The sequence below is a fragment of the Vanessa atalanta genome, chromosome 20 (genome assembly GCF_905147765.1).
Source record: "Vanessa atalanta chromosome 20, ilVanAtal1.2, whole genome shotgun sequence".
NCBI classification, from domain to species: Eukaryota; Metazoa; Arthropoda; class Insecta; order Lepidoptera; family Nymphalidae; genus Vanessa; species Vanessa atalanta.
Genome location: NC_061890.1, coordinates 1506479 through 1528814, shown reverse-complemented (window position 1 = coordinate 1528814; position 22336 = coordinate 1506479). Strand labels below are relative to the sequence as shown.

Genomic DNA, 22336 nt, shown 5'->3' with positions numbered 1-22336 from the left:
AATGACTCCGAGCATATTACATCAAAACCACTTTTCGCTGACCAGGGCCGAATCATTAAGCCGTGGAGGCAATTGCCTAAGGGCCAGGCCGCCAAAAAATTGAGAAATAAGGTTTTCTAATTAATTAGTTTCGTAGGCAAATATTTCTCTTATTTGAATACAAAGTACCTTAGTAATATAATAAATGAGAGCCGAGATGGCCCTGTAGTTAGAACGCGTGCATCTTAACCGATGATTTCGGGTTCAAACCCAGGCAGGCACCACTGAATTTTCATGTGCTTAATTTGTGTTTATAATTCATCTCGCGCTCGGCGGTGAAGGAAAACATCGTGAAGAAACCAGCATGTGTCTAATTTCAAAGAAATTCTAAACATGTGTATTCCACCAACCCGCATTGGAGGAGCTTGGTGGAATATGTTCCAAACCTCCTCATTTTTCATTTCTTTTGTCTTCCAATCATTTTTCTTTTCTTTCTTTATCTTCCATCACAAGTTACTTTGCATATTTGCCAAAAATATTTAAACGAACTAGAATTCAATATTCTGTAAGATTCTTCATTGATAAATAGTACCCTTTCGAATATTTTGTTGACGTTCAAGTGTGGGAAAGTTTGTGGAAAAGGCCTTATAGCCGAATAAATATTGGAGATTTGATGTATTTTGGGTTTTTGGTAAATAACAAAAACCTCGGAACTCCTGATGCTTCTAAATAAAATAAAAGTTATGTCTATGATCGAAGACATTTTAGAGCGATTTGCTACCTCAAACTTATTCAATTTTAAATAATTCGATAAGTCTTAATTTTTACTGTGTATCATTATTTCCATTTAAGTTATTTTCCACACTACCCGGAATTTCGGAATAAGTGTTCGATAGTCAATAAAAATCTAAAATTAAAAAAAAAAAAAAACGAAAAACTAAAATTTATCTTTGATTAAGCTCATTCAAAAGTAACTTTTAAAACAATGAATATAAAAGGCCATGTCCAGACGATATAATAAATAAATCATAAATAAATATTGGACAACATCACATACATTACTCTGATTCCAATGTAAATAGCTAAAGCACTTGTGTTATGCAAAATCAGAAGTAACGACGGTACCACAAACACCCAGACCCAAGACAACATAGAAAATTAATGAACTTTTTCTACATCGATTCGGCCGGGAATCGAACCCGGAACCTCAGAGTAGCGTACCCATTAAAACCGGTGTACACACTACTCGACCACGGAGGTCGACAGATATGAATCGATAGAGTGACAGTTAGGACGTTGCATTTATATGCAATTCTTAAACTATAGGACAAAGAATCTGTCATTTGTAGACCTTCGTTTCCTTACGATGCTTTCCTTCACCGCTGATGACGAGATGAATTATTATTAACACAAATTAAGCACATAAAAATTCAGTGGTGCTTGCCTGGGTTTGAAACCGCAATCATTGGTTAAGACGCACGCGTTCTAACCGCTGGGCCATCTCGGCTCATTTTTATTATGATTTCCTCTTAAGTAGATGGCAATTTATGTATTTACAACTTATTGTTGTTCTTCAAAGAGTCACGATCAATTATACAAGATTGTAATATTTTCTGTAGATAAGATCTTATTACAGAATAGTTCTTGTTCTCGTCACCAATACACGTTGACCACACAAACGTTGACAGATTTTCGTATTGTCGAGGCGGAACTTAAACTTTCACATTCCCAAGGAGATTTAAAGTTTAAAGGATATTTTGAAAACATTGTATGTTTTAATCTAGACGTACTTTTTGCATAAATCCAGAAAAGCACACGCAAAATAATGTATAGGTATTAACATGAGATTTTATAAACACATTGGAATGTTCTAATTACATAAATATTTGAATGTAAAGAAGATTATAATACTAGTATATTATAATATTTATGTATCGTACATAAATTATGATCACAAATAAATAAATAAATATTGGACAACATCACAAACTCTGATCCCAATGTAAGTAGCTAATGCACTTGTGTCATCGAAAATCAGAAGTAACGACGGTACCACAAACACCCAGACCCAAGATAACATAGAAAACTATTGAACTTTTTTCTATATCGCCTCGGCCAGGAATCGAACCCGGAACAAACTTATTATCTTTTTTAAAATTAGTACGATAAATAATATTTACCACATTTTTTTTTAAGGATTTAAGTCAAATATATTAATAACAAAAACTTAATTTGGCATTTATATACATATCATACATACATAAAATACCTACATTAGTACATACATACATGAACCCTGAAAACAATACAAAAATTTTTTTTTAGTTGTCATGTAAAAACATCTAGGGCATAAAATGTTGGCGCCAATTTCCACTAATAAAAACTATCGTAACAAATCCGATATAATAATCCGCAATTGCGGTGGACTTTTACCTTTATATGCTATTGTTGCTTCCTAAATGCCAATAGTTCACGCACGTATAATATTGAACCTGCCTATTATATTTTGCAAGATACGCATCGCTTCTCGTAATACCAGTTTTAATCCCGACTTCATTTGTACCTATTTTATAATTACAGATCCCGAGGTTCTAAGTTCAATTGCTAAGCTGACGCAATTGGGACTCAACTGGTCGTAGGGCTTTGCGTAAGGCCATCTGGGTAGGTAACACATATTAAAATATAACCAATAGGGACTCAAATGGTTGTAGGGCTTTGTATAAGGCTATCTGGGTAGATAACACATATTAAAATATAACCAGTTGCTGTATTGTGGTTTCTGGTTTGAAAGTAAAGTGATCCAGTGTAAAAGGCACAAGAGACATAACATCTCAGTTCTCAGGATTGGCGGTGCATTTAGAGGCTATTAAATTTATATAGTTTCACGTGATACACAATTAGCTCAGCATTGATTAACAAGTTTTTATCTATATGCCTATTTAATGAAAGCAAAACACTTCAGTAACTTTTTGTTCTGTTTTCCAACTGTTGGTCTTTCTCTTTAAAAAATATTAAAGCACTTTACTGTTCAATCAAAGAAAGAATTGGAAAAATCAGAACTCATTTTATAATTTACCTAAAATAATCTAATCAAAAATACAAAAATAAGAGGCAGTTAATTTATATGCCAGGTCAGTTTTTTCTAAATTTATTAAGAGATTCTCTGAATCTTAAATTAACTGCGGAATATATCTTATGATGTTGCATTTTCTATAATATACATAACTTTCCGTATGTATTTTTGCACACATAGTTCCAAAATATGACTTCTCTCCAATTTTATTATTTCCATATACTTATGTAGACCGAAAAGTTGTACGCAAACACTGCCAAATCTAAGATACAAAAAAGTTTTGTATGATAAATTTGTAGATCTTTAAAATATCTATATACAACCTATTCCGATCGAAGAAGGAATAAAGATAAACAAACTTATTTTTACATATTCGCATCAATGCAATGTCAAATGTTGTTATTTTGGCTTTTGTCCTCTCGTGGTCGAAATAGACTATACAAACAGAGGAGATGCATCTCTGAATTTAAAAGTGACCGTATTATATTTGCTTAAAGCACTTTGTTTTTTAGGAGCTGGATTGTGACGGATTATGTTCATAAAATTGTCACAAGATATGTAAATTTATTATTCCTTTGTGTGTATATCCAAAACAAAACGTCAACACACACAATAAAATGTCGTAAAGGCACATACATTTTTTTTATTTAGTATATTTTATAAGTGGGTTAAGGTTAAATAAGAGCATAAAATATCGATATTATTTTAATTTATGATTAATTTTATTCAATTCTCCTTAAAAACACACTATAAAAATTGATAGACTATATCGAATCGATTGATCTTTTGAATTTGGTTGAGAATTTAACCAAAACGTGAATTAATATAATAAAACAAATAATACTACAAATCCAAATATTAATATAAAGTTTAATATATTAAAAAGTGTGTCTGAAGGTCACCAGTTTAAATCGTGGTTCGGGCATACACCACCTACCACCTAGTTTTGTATGCGTGTTTTTATTCCTCTCGTGTCAAAGGTGCAGAGAAACATTGTGCAGAAACCAATGCTTGGTTCGGCTTGGTTCCGGATGAAAATGAAATTTTGGCCCAAATATCAAATCCTTCTCGACTGTACGAAGAACTGATAAAATCGTTTTTTTTTTTAATATTTAAAACAATTCGTACCAAAGTTCGTTTTTTTATTAGTACTTGGTGGTAGTGCTTTGTGTAAGTCCGTCTGGGTAGGTACCACCCACTCATCATCTCCAGCCGTCATAAAGCAATACTTTGTATCGTGCTCCGGTTTGAACGGTGAGTGAGACAGTGTAATTACAGGCATAACAGACAAAATCTTAGTTCCCTAGGTTGGTGGCGCACGATGAGATAAGAAATAATAATTCTTATTGTACAAATTTAGATATGCACTACGTAAAAAGTTCATTTACCTGTACATAATAATTTCGAAGTAATCTTTTTAAAAGTCTTAAATTTATATATCATAGCTTATCGTGATTATTTTACACAGGTTTATAATACCAGCAACGATATTTTTTTTTTGCCTAACGTTCGAAATTTTGCATTGTCTTAGGTACTTTACAACATAATATAAGTGAACTTTTGTGTTCTTTATGAGAAATAAATGTCTTTAAACCGATATAATTTCAGTTTTCCTTATCGAAACCAACCACAGAATACTCTGAACGAAACTATTCACTTCACCTATTCAAAACTTTGCTAAAACTGTTGTGTCTAATAGACATAATTAGACTGTCAAACTGAGAACGCGAAAATAGTGGCCATAATTTGGCTACTAAGTGCACGCACAGTTGTAAAGTAGTATGACGTTCGGCGAGTGCCAACCGCGAAACACCAAGGTAATAAAGTTGGTCCGTTTGTTAAGTTTTTTTGCAGTACGACATTCAGTGTAGATATATATGTGTATTTATGTAATCTAAGGTTCATAGGAAAGGCAATTTAACCGACGACAAATATGCCGTACAAGACCAGCGCATTATGTGGATACGGCTTTACCAACATACGTCTGCCTAGCACCACCAAATATCAATGATTATAATTATAATTATTTATCAGTAAGTAACCGGTGATTACATTTATTTTGAAAGGATTTGAATAAAACATTTTTCATAATTATATTACTGTTTAATAAGGTACTTATAATTATGATATTTAACATTCTGAATGCGATTCTGATTCTATTTTAAGAATGTCATCGAACCAGGTTACGTGCCAGATACATTACTTTCACCCGACCTTAGGGTACTTACACACTTTTTTCATATTAATAAATATCCAAACATCTCGTACTGGTTCTAGAAATTTGTAGAACTACTTTGTATTATATTAATCATATTTTTAAAGTTCGTCTCTATTACGAGATACTTATTAATAAGTTTAGCATTTCAGTTTGAAATAATAATATTTATTATTTCAACTATGTTAAATATATACGCGGGAAAACCTTAAACATTCATTATCATTCGTATTCATTAAGTAGGAAGGTATTTAAACCGTAAAGCGTATTCTTACATAAATATTAAATACATCTTTATAAAAACAGTGACCTTAATTAAAATTTTGTCTCTTGATTTGAATTGTTGTGGTCTTAATTTTTAGAATTTTGCTCGTTGTTATTAAAAAAAAAAGTATTTTGGTAAGAAGTAAATGAGCCACTTTGTGACAAACAGTCCACTAGCCATGAATCGACATATTTTATTGAATATATTGTAAGGAGTATCTAATACAATCGATTTATAATAAGGTATTGGAGCTTATTCCACCTTTAAATAAAAAAAAAGAGTTTTAATCAATTGGTGATTAGACTACATCGACATTGCACCACCAATATGGGTAACCAAAATGTTATATCGATTTTGCTTGAAGTTATACTGACTCAGTCATCCTTCGTTTTTGTTGTTGTTGTGTTGCGGTATACCATAAGTTTTGCTGTTTAGATTTAGATTACCTGATTCGATGGTACCTACCCAAGTAGGCTTGATCAAAACCTATGCATCACCGCTAGAAGCATAATATATCGGTGGCAAGTCATTTTTTTTTTCTAGACACCGTCGGAATACATGCTCTCTTTTGCGTAGCGTAGAATATAATTTTAAAAAAGTAGCTAGTTTGTGTTATGCCTTAGAGAACCAAATTAAGAAGTGTGTCAAAATGTATCATTGATTAGAAATCTTTCAAGCCGAAAACAGAAGTATTTAATGCTAAAGTAACACTTCGATGCCAAATATAATTGAGATACCCATGTAATGGTTTACCTTAATCGGTGGCCTCGTAATAATAGTTTAATTGTAACGTTTATTTCCTCAATAAAAATGCAAACATGTTCTTTTTTTTTAATCCGAAAATTGTTCTACGTAATTACCAATTCTATATCTATTTTTTGTTATTCGAAGCATATGTGCTGCATACGTAAATAATAAAAAACATGTTCAGACTTTTTGCCGTATTTTTTTTTTATTTAAGTAACTAGCAACGGTACAAATTGTAAAGGTTTTTTTTTAACAATATAAAATAATGTGTACGACACAAAATGTGTTTCGCACGACTAGAGTTGGTCTAAGATAAACGCTGAAATCGTTTCGATACAGTTTTTAAAACTATAACCAAATTTTAAAATTTTATCAGTAAAATAACATTTTCGTGTTTCATTATATTTTCATTCGGTGACTAAACCGTAATGCAGAGTAGCCTTAAATTTTCATGTCATTAAGGTTTAGTTAAATACCACCATGGGACTAGTGTACCTTAATATTGACGTTTTCACGCTTTGCACCAAAGTAACAGTAAACTATATAATCAAACCCACACGTCTTAAGAGTTCTGTTATCCATACACTTATTGGAATGACACACTGACGGTGACAGTCTTGCTTACACGCTACTGAGTATTCATTCGCTCGAGCGACTACAGCCCGTTAGTTGGTTACGAGCTCGTATTAAACCTTACAAATTATGCATTTGATTTAAAGACAACGCCAAACAATTTATTTAAAAAAAAAAAGTTGACGTAAATTTTGGCGGGAACTAAACTTAAAATGGGGCGCCATATTGTATTTTTCTTGATGCTGTTTTGTGTGTTTACATTGTGTGAAATGAGGAAAAAAACAATGGATTATCCGACTGAGAAGCAGCTTACCTTACAAAGGAAGGAGACTACACCAGTTGACTTTACGAGGCTATTGGTGATGAGAGTTGTTTACGGGTTGGCTAAAGCGATGGGTTTCCAGGAGCCAATTAGTGAAGTACTGAACGGAGCACTCGTTCCGCCAGGAGCTGATGATGACGACGACTTCGATGATGATGATGATGATGACATCTTCAGTGATTATTGACGACTGCCGTGAATTTGTTGAGTATTTGTATTCCATCTTTTATTTGTAACTAATAGTTAGGTATTATTTAAATTATTATATAGACAAATTGATACCAAATGAAATGCATTTAATTGTTTAATTTTGTAATTATTTCTAGCGAAGATTTTTTGCTAGTATAATAGCTATATGTTCATAATATAATTAATCTTCTTTACCAATAGTTGTTTGCTAATACTTATTTTTTTATTTTTGTATGATGCATGAATTTTATTTTTCTTATGTAACAAAATGATCCTAAAGTTATATGTAAAATTATTGTTTTTATTATTTATTATCTATGGTCGTCTTTTTTAATTTCATATGTCAAATTTATTATAAGATATGCTCAATCAACTATTTACTTTATTTGTTTAATAAGTGTACCTATTCATGTAAAAAACATTGTGTTATATCGTTATTTATTATTGTACCTGGTAGATGTAGTAATTTATTTTACTAATTATGAACACATTTTGACTGAAAATATATTTTATTTCACACTTATTTTTCATCTATTTATTTACCTACAAAAATAATGTGTTTTAAAATTACGTTTTTTACGCAAAAATGCCACATGTTCTGAAAATTGTGACCGAAGAAAATATAAAAAATGTTATAAATTCAAACTAAAAGAAAATCCATGACAATTACTACCTATTATAGTTGAGTACCAGCGCACCGTGAAGTTTAAAATTATATGTCTAAACTTATTGAACTGTTATATATAAATTTTAAAAGCAACATCTTAATAATTGGAAACAAAAATATATTTTCATTTTGATAGATCACCAGCACGATGCACGACATGCACCTAAACTTCATTTGTGCCTGTGACCAAATCAAAGCAATGACATCAGAGTGAGAAGCCACAAAAAAAACGTTGGCTTTTAAACAGAACTAGTAAGTATATTCTGGTCTTCCCACGCTGAACTTTCTACTTATTTATTTTAAGGAATACTATTAATATAAAAGAGATTATCATTAAAAAATGCCGAATAATAAAAGCGTAAAGGCGTTTCTTATTAGTGTAAGGTGAATTTGTTTTGAAATTATTATCATTATTCAATAAATGATTAACGGAATAAAAATATCTTAAAGTACTTTAGTAAAGAAATAGAATCTTGCAATTTCAAAAAAAGAGTTGAGACTGTGTTTTTTTTTATTAATATAAACTTCAAGTTGGACCTAATATAATAACATGCATTACTTACTAAATAAGGCAAATTCATTATCGAAAACAAAATAAACTCTGTTATTAATTAATTTCAATCTTATAAACTTTGTAAGATATATAAATGGCACCCATTAATCTTGTCAAGCTTATTAACCTTAGATAATTCATATATCTAGGCAGAGTATACCACTACAAAATAACTAAAACAAAAGAGCCATATTATCTTGGTGTGCGAGACAGCTACGTTTGACATTCGCCAATATCAAAATCAAAATATACTTTATTCAAGTCGGCTTTAACCACGTGTATTTTTCAACCCTGACACTGGCAGAATTGTCAACCTATTGACAGAAGCCATAAACATAATACATCCAAGTCGGCTTTTACAAGCACTTTTGAATCGTCATTTAACATTCATAGTTTAACAATTTACTGTTGAATAGTAAATAATCCAAGATCTTTATCATATTATCGTCTTCTCCGAGCAAAACTGAATATTTATATGCCCGATTACCCGTTACTGAGGCAGTGAAAGTATTTGCATTCAAGCGAGACGTGACTTAATCGCGAAGCTATTGAGAACGCACTAAATAATTGCCGTTCAATAAAAAAAGGTAATCTGTGTCAACGAGAGAGTAAAAATAAATAAAAAACAATGAAATATGCGTTCACGGTCTAATAAATGTTAACGTATTAGTGAGATTTCATATTAAAAATATTCTTACCTGAATATAGTAAAAAAGAAATGATTTGCAGTTAAAAGTAAGAGTTACTTTAGTTAGTTAATTTCCCACTGGACTAAGGCCTCGGCTCTCTTTTGAGTTAAACACACAACGCTGCTTCAATGTGAATAGGACAGTTTCGGTAGTGAAAAATAAATTATGAAATTTGGTAAAAATTAAAATTTATGAAAAAAATATATACTTACTTAAATATTCTGATTTTGAATCATAAAAACAGACTATTAATTTATAAAAATTAAAGTCGTATTTTTTAATCTGTATACCACGTGACCAAAAACAAAGGCCGCCATGATGTGACGTCATATAGGCAAAAACTGTTAGTTCACTCTAAACAGCTAGCTATAATACGTATCTATCAATTTTCATAGTAATTGTAGTTTACGTTACCATCAAATTTATTTCTTCGTATACAGGAAAAGGGCAAAGTATTATTAGATTTAAATAAGGGTTTTTTATTTATATTGAAATGCGCGTTTTGCGTGTTCCAAACAAACATTCCTCATTCCAATATCATCTGGCAATTCGATATTCAAGTTTCTATAGGCAGTCACCATCGCCAAAAGTGTATGTACAATTTTAGTTACCAGATTAGCAGGAACAGTTTTATCTATACATATAATAAAATTGGAGTGTCTGTTTGTAGTATTAAAATAACCAGTTTTTACTAAATGCATATGTATACAAGGTACATATACAAAAACAAATTTTTACAATTTTTGTCTGTCTGTTTAGAATTATATATAAAATAATAATAAAGTTAATATTATAAGTTTTTGTTAGTGTTAAATTCGAACGCGTGCGAAGTCGCGGGCACAGCTGGTAATTCATAAGATCCACACTTATTAAAATGTTACGTTCAATAGATGTATTTAAAAAGAGAAGTGTTATCGAATGTTATTAACTAAAAAGACGATATGGGATATATTTTTTCCCCAAGGAATAATTCCACAAGATGACCAACTGAAATTTAAAAATCTAGTTTCGACTATCAGCTGAAGTGGAGTACATAATGTTATAAGAGTCAAGTAATTCTATTATCATTAAATAAAAACAAAAAACATATTTTAGTCAAATATTTAATACGTCATAAATCTTCGTTACAATCAAGGAACCAAGAAGGATTATCAACAAATCCCTTATCTTGAGTACATATTACATCTTCATCCAATTCATCATCAACTTCCCTTTCCACCCCATCATCGTTTGTGGTCAATTGATTACATCCTCTCATTGTCCGTATCAAGTCACCCCATTTTAATTTAACATTGCAAAATGGACAACGGCCAGCTATAGGTATATACTCTCCGGGAGAGAGAAATATTTCGGCCAGGCAACATATATGGGCAACTAAATTACAATTGGGGTTCGTACAGGTCAATTTTTCAGTACATTTTAAAGACTCGGAGCATATTAAGCATTCTATAGTAGGTACTATTGTATTTTTTGGTTTGGATTTCTTGAGGTTTCTACTTTTTATTGGACCATGACAGATTATCATATGATCTGGAGGTATTCTTTCAGGCTGAAAATAAATAAAAATTATCTATGAACATACTTTAAGGGACAATACTATTTTCCTCTTTTCCATAACAATTGACTATAGACAATAACAAAAATAAGAATATTTTACATTAAAAAACTGTTTTTAAGTGTTTGATTTAACAGATACAGAAAAGATGCTCTAACTACTTATATCTATTTTTGATATTTGCTTAGAATATAATTATTATGAGGTGAGTAATTTATTAGGAAATACTTTTTTTTTTCTTAATTCTTATCAATTTGGATTATAATTTAGATCATAAACCTCTTTGTAAGATAAAGAAAGAAAGGCTATAAACTTACTGGAAATTCTTCAAAGTAGTCATTTTCCAACCACCTTATCACCAAAGGCAATCGATACCAAGGACCAACTCTGAGCATTTCAGATAAAACTCTTAATTTAAATTGAAACTCTGTTTCTTTTCGAGGTATTCTTTTCAAGTCGAGATGCTGCAGTCTTGTTGTTTTATTTGGATTTTGCCATGCCCATTCAAACTACAATTATTTTTATACAGATTAAAATGAAATTCAATTAATACAAAAATTTCAACATTAATTTAACATCCTTTTGCAAAGTTGGTAGTTTTACTTTGTGGGGCTTTGTACAAGTGTATGGCTGGGTAAGTACTCATTAAATATTCTACTGTCAAACAATACTTATTATTATGTATTGTTGTATTCTGCTTTGCAAGGCTAGTGAGGCTGTATAAGTACAGGCACAAGGGACATAATTAATGGTTAATTGGTGATGGTTTGCTTTTTTAGTTCTTAGTACACCTATTTGACCTACCTATTTAAAATAGAAAATTTGCCATTAGTTTTTAAATATTGGAAAAGTATATTTTCAATAGTTTTAACTATTATTTTTTAAATTAAACCAGAATTTTTGTTAATGAACAATTAGATTTTAGGGAAAAATACATATCCATTTGTCTACATACAACATTCTTAAGCATGTAAATTATTGAATACAATAGACTATTTGGCCTTAGGAGGAATACATATAGCAAATAAAGTAATATATTTATCTGAGTCAAAAAAAGAACTGGAGTATCACAAGAAGGTCTACTGGTATCAATTTCATATGACTACCACAATAATTGTCAGATAACTTGATTTATTGATATTAGTACAATGAATGAGTTTTATAGACGGAAATCCAATTTCAATAAAAATATCAAATAATACAAAAGAATATATTGATTAATTGCTTGTAAACTTCTCTTAATTTTAAATTTAACTCTAAATATGAAATTAAGAGAAATTATAAAATATTAATTATATGCGAACAAGTTTTATATATATGGAAAAGAATTGTTAAAATAATATATAATTTAATAATGATAGTAAAAAAAATACTAATAGATTAAATAACTTACTCTTAATGCTGAGATGTTGTTTGGGAAACCATGAATAATCAAAACCATTTTCCTGAAATAATGAAATAAGAAATTAAAATAAAATAATAATGTTTCATACTTTATGGAAATCAAAACATTTTTTTTAGAATTATACAATATTTGGGAATTTCTTAAACAAATATTTTAATGCAATGTAACAAATAAGTAATTAATTTATCAAGATACTGTATAAATGTGTTTCTTTTTTCTTATATATAGTTCTAAATTTACACATTTTTAGCCTTTAATAACTAAGCCAATGAGAAGATACATGTAAAAATTTACCAAGGACCTCTGTTACTTGTTCGATGAGCTCCGCCGGCCCAAGTGCCTCGATTATGTTGCATAATTCTCCTATTTGGGTCTCTCGTGTACCCTATATAAGTTCGTCCTTTAAATTTCGGATTAATGTTATATAGAAGGTAGACTCCATAAAAGTCATCCACAATTTCTGGCTCCGTCATTTCGCGTTTTAAAAATATCTTCAGGATTACAAAATAACAGTACGCTTCAGTCTTTGCATTATATCTCAATTAATAATGCTTAAACTTCTTATTTCATTTTTATATTTAAGCAACATAGCGAATAAAATTACTTGGTAAGCAAGTAAAAACTGAATTTTTGCTTATTGTTTTTAAAGTTGTCACAACAAAAACAAGATATAATAATAATTCCACAAGATATATATAATAATTAATATATATCTTGCCATACCACAATTATAATATGCCAATGTCAGTATCACAAATTTGAAGTTCATAACTTCATTACAATCAAAAGATGATATCTTAATAAATAAATAGTAAAATGCTTTTTGTAATAGATTACAATTGAACATATAATTGACTCTTTATAATTATTTTATTAAGCTATTGTTTTTTTATCTTATAACATAAAATAAAATATAAACAAAACAATTTCAGTTGTAAAAATTCAAATATTCAATTAACACCTTAAAAGTGCCAAGTTGACAACTGACATTTGACAACAGATATTGTTATGTATGGTCAAGTTAGCCTAGTACTTAGTTATCGGCTTTGAATTAAATTATTAAAAATATGGTATAATTTTTTCAACACGATAAACTTAGGTAAAGTCTCCTCAAAATATTTGACTAAGAAATCAAATTGTAAACATATTTAGTGTGAAATGTCGAAGGAATCTTCTGAATCAAAACAAACAAGGTTATGTGGATTGTAAGTCAAGACTATAAATGTATCTTGTTTGTAAAGGCATTTAATACTTGCTCTGTCCTTAGTCCATATCACAATTCCTATATTAATATAAATTTCAGATGCGATGAAAAACCAAGTAAGTACTGCTGTCCACGATGCGAAATTTTCTACTGCTCACTCGAGTGCTACAAATCCGAAAAACACGAAGGATGCTCGGAAAGTTTTTACAGAGAATGCGTTAATGAGGAACTAGCATCACATCAAGTTGGTGACGATGCTAAAGCCAAAATGATAGATATATTGAAAAAAATGCATGAGAATGACAATGATGATCTAATAGAAGAAATCGAAAATGTCGAAGAAATAGACTCTGACGACGGTTCTGAAATAGATTTACATACTAGAATACAAGACTTAAACTTAGACGACCCAGATGCTCTTTGGAATGCATTAACAGAAGACGAGAGGAATGATTTTGAGGCCATGCTTAATCAAGGTGATGTTGGCACTATAATACCTCAATGGGAGCCATGGTGGTCCTTTACTAAAGAAAAAAAACTTGTAGAGGATGTAGAAGAGTCAAGTAAAGAAACAGAAGCTTTAAAAAAATTCCCTGAAATAAAATCTGTACCAAAGTTCACTTCACTCACTGTAAGTTTTATTTTATAAATTAAAATTATCATTATAACTATTTAATATAATGTATATGAAAATAACAGTATTCTATTCTATTTACTATAATATGAAAATATGTGTCTATGACATTGGGCGGTCTTTAAATTTAATTAGTTTTACTGAAAATAAGTCCGCAACACACAGAACAAAAAAAAAATACCCTACAGTTGGATGAATGGTAAAGAAAATACTATTTTTTAATATATACTTTATTTACAGACAGTGAAACCATCGCCTGCTATAAGATTTAATATGGCAAATGTTGTAGCTTCTTATGCCTTCATCATGAGATATTTTAATGGTGAAATAGAACCAATGGAAACTGCCTCTTATTTGCTAGATATATGTACTAATTTAAATTGCAATAATAATTTTGAGGATCCTGAATCGGCAGTAGAATCTGTTGCACAGAGGTGTCTACAAGTAAGTCAAGTGTTCTATAGCTCTTATTTCTGAGTTTGATTGATTGATTTCATTAAAAGAATTTGTAACAAGGGAATCTTAGTTAAATTCTATAGCTTAGAATGCCTTTTGGGCCCTCTAGCTAAAGTTAGTTAACAACCTGTAAATATCTCACTGCTGGACATATCCCTCTCGTTTTGAGGTAAAGGTTTGAAGCTTACTATGCTGCTTCAATGTGGTTAAGTGAACTTTGCTCTCAATTTTTTCCTTTGCTACCAGGCCTTTCATGAAATTTAAAATTTAGTTAAATACATAACAATCCAGTCATGTTTGCCTGATGTTGAACTCAGAATCAATGGGTTTTAAGTACTGGATGAGGTTGACTTTCCTTCCTCTAAGCTCATTCACCTCACAAATAGCCTTGAAATTCCAAAACACCTTTGACATCAATCTAACTTTACTTTGTTGAGAACCAACATTTAGATCTAACTCATCTTCTTGATACTATTAAATAGTGTTAAAATTGAAATCCATCTTTTTCAGAGTGAATTAATACAAACAGATGAAGCAAGCTTAGAAGTGATGAGAAATGACACATTACAAATATTACAAGGGCCGAGTGAAGAAAATAAATTGCATTACAATAAATCAACTTTCTCTCATATCATTCAAATATTTGCAGATGCAAAATCACTTTCTAAAAGAAATAAAACAGACTTAAATGACAAGAGTACGAATAAAGGCACATTTTCTAGAAAATTCCCCGAACATAACCAAAATCATTTACCTAATTTAGATTTAAGCAAAGTTAAGAAAGTTATCAAGAAGTTGGAATATTATTTATCATTTTTAGACAGCTGTGATAATCAAGTATAACTTGTTTTTATTTTGTTTTATAAAATAAAGATATTTTATTTCAGTAAACTGTTTATTTTGTTCAAAGCAAACTTTTGTCCTTTTGAAAATAATACGATTTTTCTGTATAGACCTTAATCAAAGATGAAATATAATTGCGTTATTAGAAAAGCAGTCCCCTGGCTTTGGCTCATACTAAATTTGTACTTTTTTTTGCTCTGGGTATGCTCACGGGTCAATCGGTCACCTAATGGTAAGTGGTCACCACCGCCCATAGATATTGGCACTAAGTCATTATAACCATTCCCGGTTCCACCAAATCGCTAAGAACTTAGGGAACTATATTATCTCTTGTGCCTGTCGTTATACTGGCACTGTACAAGAAATAATAAAAAACTAACACTTAACAATATTACCTATTACCAACTCTAAGTGGTAAATTTATATTTTTTACACATTTTGATTATATTACCCCCCAACAGACACACAAAAATAATGTCGGGTGTTCTTCTAGTGTTTATAATAGACATAAACTTAAACAATTATTTTTATACTTCAATATAATGTTTAGTACAGATTATGAAGATTTGTTACAAATTTATGGGTTCAAGGAAAAGTCGAAGGGTGGTAATGCTAGAAATAAAACACTTTTCACCTTTACCACATACTTTAATTCCAACAACAAAGTAACTATCAGAGGAATGTTCATAACAGATATTGTTACGGCAATAAGATACAAGCTTGAATTTTAAATATGGAATAGACTTTAGCTTAGGAAAAGACTAAAAGAACCGTTATTAACCAGTAGTTTTTAGAACGAAGCTTACACGGCTTACAGTGAAGTGACACAAATTGTCACTCTATCTCTCTCTTTCTATTATTTACGGTTTGATATTAAAAAAAAAATATTTTTGATGTTTATCACATTTTTTTTTATCATTTATATATTGTCAAACGTTGTTAATATTATTTCGTTGTCTGTTATTATATATAATACAAAGCAACTTCGTTTCAATCGGGAGTCTTGATATAAATCTCTCTTTTTTCAATGATGCTTTCATCCAACAGCCTCATAAAAAAATGGCAGCTTCCACTTAATACATAATTTTAATTTTCATTGTATTTTGTTCTGTTAATTATATCCAAGCTTTGCAATCTTATTGCCGAAATATTTTTTAATTACAGCATAAAATTCAGCACTCTAAACATTTTATACTAAATTTATGGTATTAGATATATAGAATTCTTCAAAGTTGTTTTTTTTTTCATTTAGTCTTATATTTAATGATATAATTCAAAGCGTATATTAATAATAAATTTAATAGAATATCGACATGATCAACAACTTGAATGGACAAAAAATAACAAATTTGCACTAAATATCGAAATAATCACACATTTATTTAAACATTACAATAAATAACATATAATATTACGTACATGAAAATATCGTTATATTTCTGGAATAAAAAATATACTTTTTTTTTTAATAGTGGCGCGTTTACATTACACGTATTTTTTTATCATGTTTGAGCTATATTGTGTAAACGCAACTTTTTATGAAGTATGTATTTAATTAAATGTCTATTTTTTTAAGTCCGATTTCATAAGGTATGATAACATTATTCATGGCTATAGTATATACATATATGGTTTGATATATTTTTTTTTCAATGTCATTTTGGCTATAATTTCTATTAACATCTAAAAGAAACCTAATAGGACGCAGTTCTATCTAAATATAATTATTCTTAAATTATTTAACCCGGCAACACCATACGCTTTGTTCGTAAAATTGTTACATTTATAAAGCAATTATTAAATATGTGCAAATAATTACGTGTAAAGTATTATGCCGAAACCTATTAAAGAACCGATACCAACTGTCAATCTTGGAAATCAATGAACAAGGTACTAAAATAAAAAACCATACAAAGACACGAGTTTCCAAAGGAAATTGTCCTTGGGCACCCATTGGTTAATACGCGTGACTTTCTTTAGCCAGATACTTTTAGAACATCTTTCGTGATGAATTCATTTCGCCTATCGATGTCGCGCGCATCGACCAATGAGGTGCAAGTATATTGTTCCTTAGGAGGTCGATTCGTGGCATAATTTATAGATATATCTATATATTTTTAATTATTTATTTATCTATATAGTATGATATTACTATATCGTAAGATTTAAGAAGCTGATATATTGATTGTAGTTAAATTATTTAAAACATAATATTTTTTTTTATTATTCGATGATCGAAAGTTACTGCACCATTTATTTTGATTATTATTTATAAATGTACTTTTTTATTGATATTAATTAATTGAAATTGAAGCATAAAACAGATAATATTTTGATAATATTGTACAGTCAGCATAAAAAATGTAAACATGAAGCACAACATTTCGTAGTTTATATTTTAGATTTGTTATTATATAACTGAAATTGGCTAGATTCATTTTAAAACTAATGGCGTTTACAATTTTCCGATAGCATATATTTGTATACATACTAACATTGCATTTATTTGATATATTTATTTATATTTAACTTTTGGTCTATAATATTTATTAATTCAGGATACAAATTAATGATTTTATAATCTGTTATAGACATAGTATTGTTTTAACGAGTGGGATTTATCAAAGCACAAATACTTCAAAAAAATTAGCTCACCAAGTTTTGTCAGACAAGACTCGGCTCTACTGGGAAAGCGGTCCGTGTATGTAATTTGAAAAAAAATAAACGACGTAAAATTATGTGTCGACGTCAGCCTACGAAGATACTCACTCACGCGTGTAAATGCATCCATATTACAGTATTGGATTAAAAGTGTGTCTGACAGATAAAAGCATTAAACTAACATTGAGAAGGATTACATTTCATTCAATATTTAAGGTTTTGTATTGATATTATAACGTCTTAAATTCGAAAATAAAACCATTAAACCTTAATAAATATCAGAGTTGACATGACACGGGCAGACTTTACGGACAATGTGACGATTCTCTTTGTGCCTCCAGAAACATCAATCTACACCTGAATTTGAAAAATACGCGTTTCAAAATGGTAACATTAATAATAATAAAAAAAAAAACAAATGAAACAATATAAAAGAAAATGCTTTCCGACTGGTAGAAAAACTAAAGTATTAAAATTGAATATTATTGAAATAAGTAACAATTTTGCTAACGGTATCCTCATCGAAGAGAGGATACGCCTTCCTTCAACGTCTGAGTATGAAAATTCTACCACAAGAGACCCTTCTGTGATATATACATATACAGATTAACCTTAAACCACCACGGTGGGTTTAAAAATTCCCAGGGGGGGATTTAACCGGAGGGGGATACAGTTTTCTACATTAGATATAGTAACGATATTCAGTAAGGTATTTGATTCTGATAATACTGTATCATATCGTAGGTGCGCGTCCTAAAGTTGAGGAAGGAGTTCCGTATGACGGCGAGCATGAAGGCGGCGGCGTCCTTCTCGGTGGAGTTGGGCGCGAACCGCGAGCGCAGCTGGCGGATGGTCTGCCCGCGGAAGCACGGCAGCCCCGTGTCCAGCATGAGCGACACTATCGATATTATTGCCTCCTGGTAGGGCCTGGAACATAAATACATTTATTAAATTTACAATATCGATTTTTTTTAAAAACCCTGGTACACCCAAAATGTGTCACCTTGTATAATGATTTACGGCAAGGTAATTTTTTTTTTGATTTAATATGAAAGTTATATTTTCAATTACCGTGAAAAACTCAGGATACAAAATGCTTACATTTAACACATTATATAAAGTGTACCCACAGCAAGGGTAAACGTGAAGATAATTCCACCACGCTGCTCCAATGCGGTTTGGTGGATACACACAGGGCAGAAATTAATTCATCACGATGTTTTCCTTCACCGCCGAACACAAGTATATATTATGTATATAACATAATAAATACTTATCTAGAACATTCTCACCTGACAGCCAAGAAGGCTTGTACGCAGAGCTCACAGAACCACTTGAACGGCGGTGCCTCCATCTTACCACCCATCACCATCACCATTTCGTCCGTCAACTTGATATCCGGTTCGAATCCGAGATTACCACCCGGTGACGATTCGAACATGAAGCCGAAATCTGTAAATTATTTAGTCGTACAAAGATTTAAACATAAATATCAAAAAAAAAAAAAATTATATTTTCATATTTTTTTTCGTTTACAATTTGTACAGTCAGCTTCAAAAATTTCTGTCCGTAATATTAAATCTATTTTTTTTCATATAAACGTAATTGGAAATAAATAAGCTTACCTATATGAATGATATGTCCGTCCGTGTCCAGCATGATGTTGCCGTTGTGGCGATCTTTGATTTGCAACAGGAATCCAATAACGCTGTACGCAGCCATCGATGTTACAAAACATCTCCTTGCCGCCTGAAATTATTTAGTAACGGTAAAATATAGATTAAGGAAAGCTACCGTACACGTAGATAATTTGAAAACTCACGAAAAAAAATATACATTATTTAATTAAGGTCACATTTCTTACGAACATTAATGTCAAAATAAAAATAAAAAATTCAAATCACCTGAAATTCTCTCGTAGTTTCATCCCCATACTTCTTTATGAAATACTCGTACATGCCAATGTCCGTTTGCCTTCCCAACTGATCACGGGACTTAGCGTTGGGCACGCATTCTATGACGCCGCACTGAAACATACACATAACATACTATAATTATTAAGTTCGTCGATAACAGCACCCCTTAGGAATGATACGCTCTACTTCTAGCTGTGTTTGTTGTGATAACAATAATAGTTGTAATAAACGGCCTCCGTGGTCGAGTAGTGTGTACACCGGTTTTCATGGGTACGCCACACCGAGGTTCCGAGTCGATGTAGAAAACGTTCATTAGTTTTCTATGTTTTCTTGAGTCTGTGTGTTTGTGGTACCGTCGTTACTTCTGATTTTCTATAACACATGTTAACATGTTGTGTTTCTATAACACAAGTGCATTAGCTACGTACATGGGGATCGGAGTAATGTATGTGATGTTGTCCAATATTTATTTATTAATTATTATTATTTATAACTTCTTATGGAAGCGTACACCATTTCATTACGTAACGCGTTACGGCGCCAGTCTGTCTGGCTTCCTTTTCTCTTAAACATTACTTTACTTAGTTACATATTGAAAAATTGTAACTAACTAAGTAATAAAAGATTTTATTAATAACCTTTCCTTACATTATCATTTTAACATAAATAACCTAAGCATTTCTCAAGTTGAACGATTTAAATATTAAATAGTTCAACTTAGATTAGTTTAAGTTATCACTTCTCTCGTCCCGAGTAGTACACGTATATCTTTTGGTCTTAGGTTATTTCTTCGATTCTTCTTAGGTCAGGGTATTTTCATTCCCGGCCATCAATAAGTAAATGCTATTAAAATTTTAATTAAATTAGAGTTGTATGCACAGCTCGAATCCATTTTCCAGTATTACCATTTGAGATCAATATGATTCCGTTTCAAAGAGACAAGTATTCTAAGCGAGCTTAGGAGAGCTGTCAGCACTCACCCCGGGCGCAGTGGCGACCACTTTATACGGGAACAGGTACAGATCGAGGCCGACTTGCTGGAATATGTTCTTGAAGAGCGTGATGACCTGCAGCGCCAGCATGTCCTGCCGCACGTCGTCGCCCACCTTGAATATGGCGGCCTGCCACGTCTCCGCCGCGATCGACGTGTAGCGGTCCTTGCCTTCCTCCTGCTCGTGTACAAGAAGCACAGAATGTTAAATGAAGCGTTTTACGTACAACTGTAATAAGGTTAACATTCATTCACGATTAAAGGTAAGTTCGAACCAACGAATATTAAAAAAGGAAAATATAAATATACGATAAAAATTACATCTTAGTTCCGAACGATGAACGATTGAATGAGGTTTTAAGGAATGGTTTATATTTCTTACAGCGCTCATGTCTATGGGCGGTGGTGACCACTTACCATAAGGTGGCCCATTTTACCATCTAACTATTTTAAATAAAAAAGAACTAGATCAGATGTTATTAAAACTTACAATATAAAAAAAATGTATCTTAGCATGTTCGTTTTGTGGCGAAAAAGGGTTTCAATCGATTTCGATTCATTCGCTTGACATAAGAACGAGTATATATTATTGTTTTATGTTTTCTAATGACAAAATCTCTTATGACTCATAAATTACATAGTGGGTGAGCTTTCAGCCCGTCTGGGTAGGTACCAGCCACTCATCATATATTGGTTTAAACAATGAGTGAGCCAGTGTCAATAAATACAGGTACAATACATAATTACTTAATTTCCAAGGTCGGTGTATTGAAGATTTAAGAAATGACTTAAATTTCTTACGGCGCCCATGTCTATGGGCGGTGGTGACCACTTACCATCAGATGGTCCATTTGGAATCAATCATATAAACTTTAAATTCGCAAAAGGTACGAATGGTAGGCACTCACGGCGGGCAGGTCCTCCCCGGACGCGATGGCCATGGCGACGGTCTCCATGTCGGAGATGCCGTACTTCCGCACCCGGAAGCGCGCCAAGTACGGCGCTTTGGCGGCGCTTTGCATCGGCGTTCCTGTTACAAATACACTTTTTCAATTGACAATATTTAGAATGAAATAATAAAAAAAATAAACAACTAAAATGAGTCCAAGAGCCACCAGGCATTTTATTGTTATTCAAAAAATCTAGAAGCAAGCTTGAACCCGAGGGAAGAACTTAGGCGTTTTATACCTAAAACCAACGAAAATTAGTTACCTATACAAATACAGCGTATAGTCAGTGTCACCATAGATAAAATAATACACACGTATGTAGTTAATGAAACATACCGCTTTTATAATCTATATCGATGACCATAGAGTCGGGATTGGATGGCAGATAGCAGCCTGGTTGCACCTGAAACGTTAAAGCATTATAGTCTGATGATAGTGGGACGGGTACA

At 31.4% G+C, this 22336-nt stretch overlaps 4 protein-coding genes across 7 annotated transcripts in view; 2 read left to right on the top strand and 2 right to left on the bottom strand.

Annotated features, from left to right (window-relative positions):
- Positions 1-7064: 7064 nt before the first annotated feature.
- Positions 7065-7391, top strand: LOC125071852. The gene has a single exon (XM_047682254.1). It carries the CDS (start codon positions 7065-7067, stop codon positions 7359-7361), a length of 297 nt encoding a protein of 98 aa, XP_047538210.1. The 3' UTR covers positions 7362-7391.
- A 2975-nt stretch (positions 7392-10366) lies between these two features.
- LOC125071851 (structure-specific endonuclease subunit SLX1 homolog) lies at positions 10367-12861 on the bottom strand. The gene is made up of 4 exons (XM_047682253.1): positions 12527-12861; positions 12221-12272; positions 11145-11336; positions 10367-10821 (listed from the first exon to the last, which is right to left on the bottom strand). The coding sequence occupies exons 1-4, from the start codon at positions 12703-12705 to the stop codon at positions 10384-10386; spliced, it is 861 nt and encodes a 286-aa protein (XP_047538209.1). The 5' UTR covers positions 12706-12861; the 3' UTR covers positions 10367-10383.
- A 369-nt stretch (positions 12862-13230) lies between these two features.
- LOC125071822 (zinc finger HIT domain-containing protein 2) lies at positions 13231-15406 on the top strand. 2 transcript variants are annotated; one of them, XM_047682215.1, is made up of 4 exons: positions 13231-13437; positions 13536-14067; positions 14311-14514; positions 15037-15406. In XM_047682215.1, exons 1-4 carry the CDS (start codon positions 13391-13393, stop codon positions 15367-15369), a joined length of 1116 nt encoding a protein of 371 aa, XP_047538171.1. In that variant the 5' UTR covers positions 13231-13390; the 3' UTR covers positions 15370-15406. The 2 variants fall into 2 exon arrangements, with proteins under 2 accessions (XP_047538171.1, XP_047538172.1); XM_047682216.1 differs by having other exon boundaries at positions 13242-13331.
- Positions 15407-16002: 596 nt separating this feature from the next.
- The window catches only part of LOC125072145 (phosphatidylinositol 4-kinase alpha), a 33859-nt gene continuing 27525 nt past the window's right edge, over positions 16003-22336 (bottom strand). For all 3 annotated transcript variants that reach the window (XM_047682668.1, XM_047682669.1, XM_047682670.1), the window contains 7 exons: positions 22224-22290; positions 21846-21967; positions 20927-21115; positions 19935-20057; positions 19656-19779; positions 19323-19482; positions 16003-18957 (listed from right to left, as the gene is read on the bottom strand). In XM_047682668.1, coding sequence (XP_047538624.1) covers positions 18732-18957; positions 19323-19482; positions 19656-19779; positions 19935-20057; positions 20927-21115; positions 21846-21967; positions 22224-22290 — 1011 coding nt within the window. In that variant the 3' untranslated portion in view covers positions 16003-18731. The remainder of the gene's footprint in view (positions 18958-19322; positions 19483-19655; positions 19780-19934; positions 20058-20926; positions 21116-21845; positions 21968-22223; positions 22291-22336) is intronic.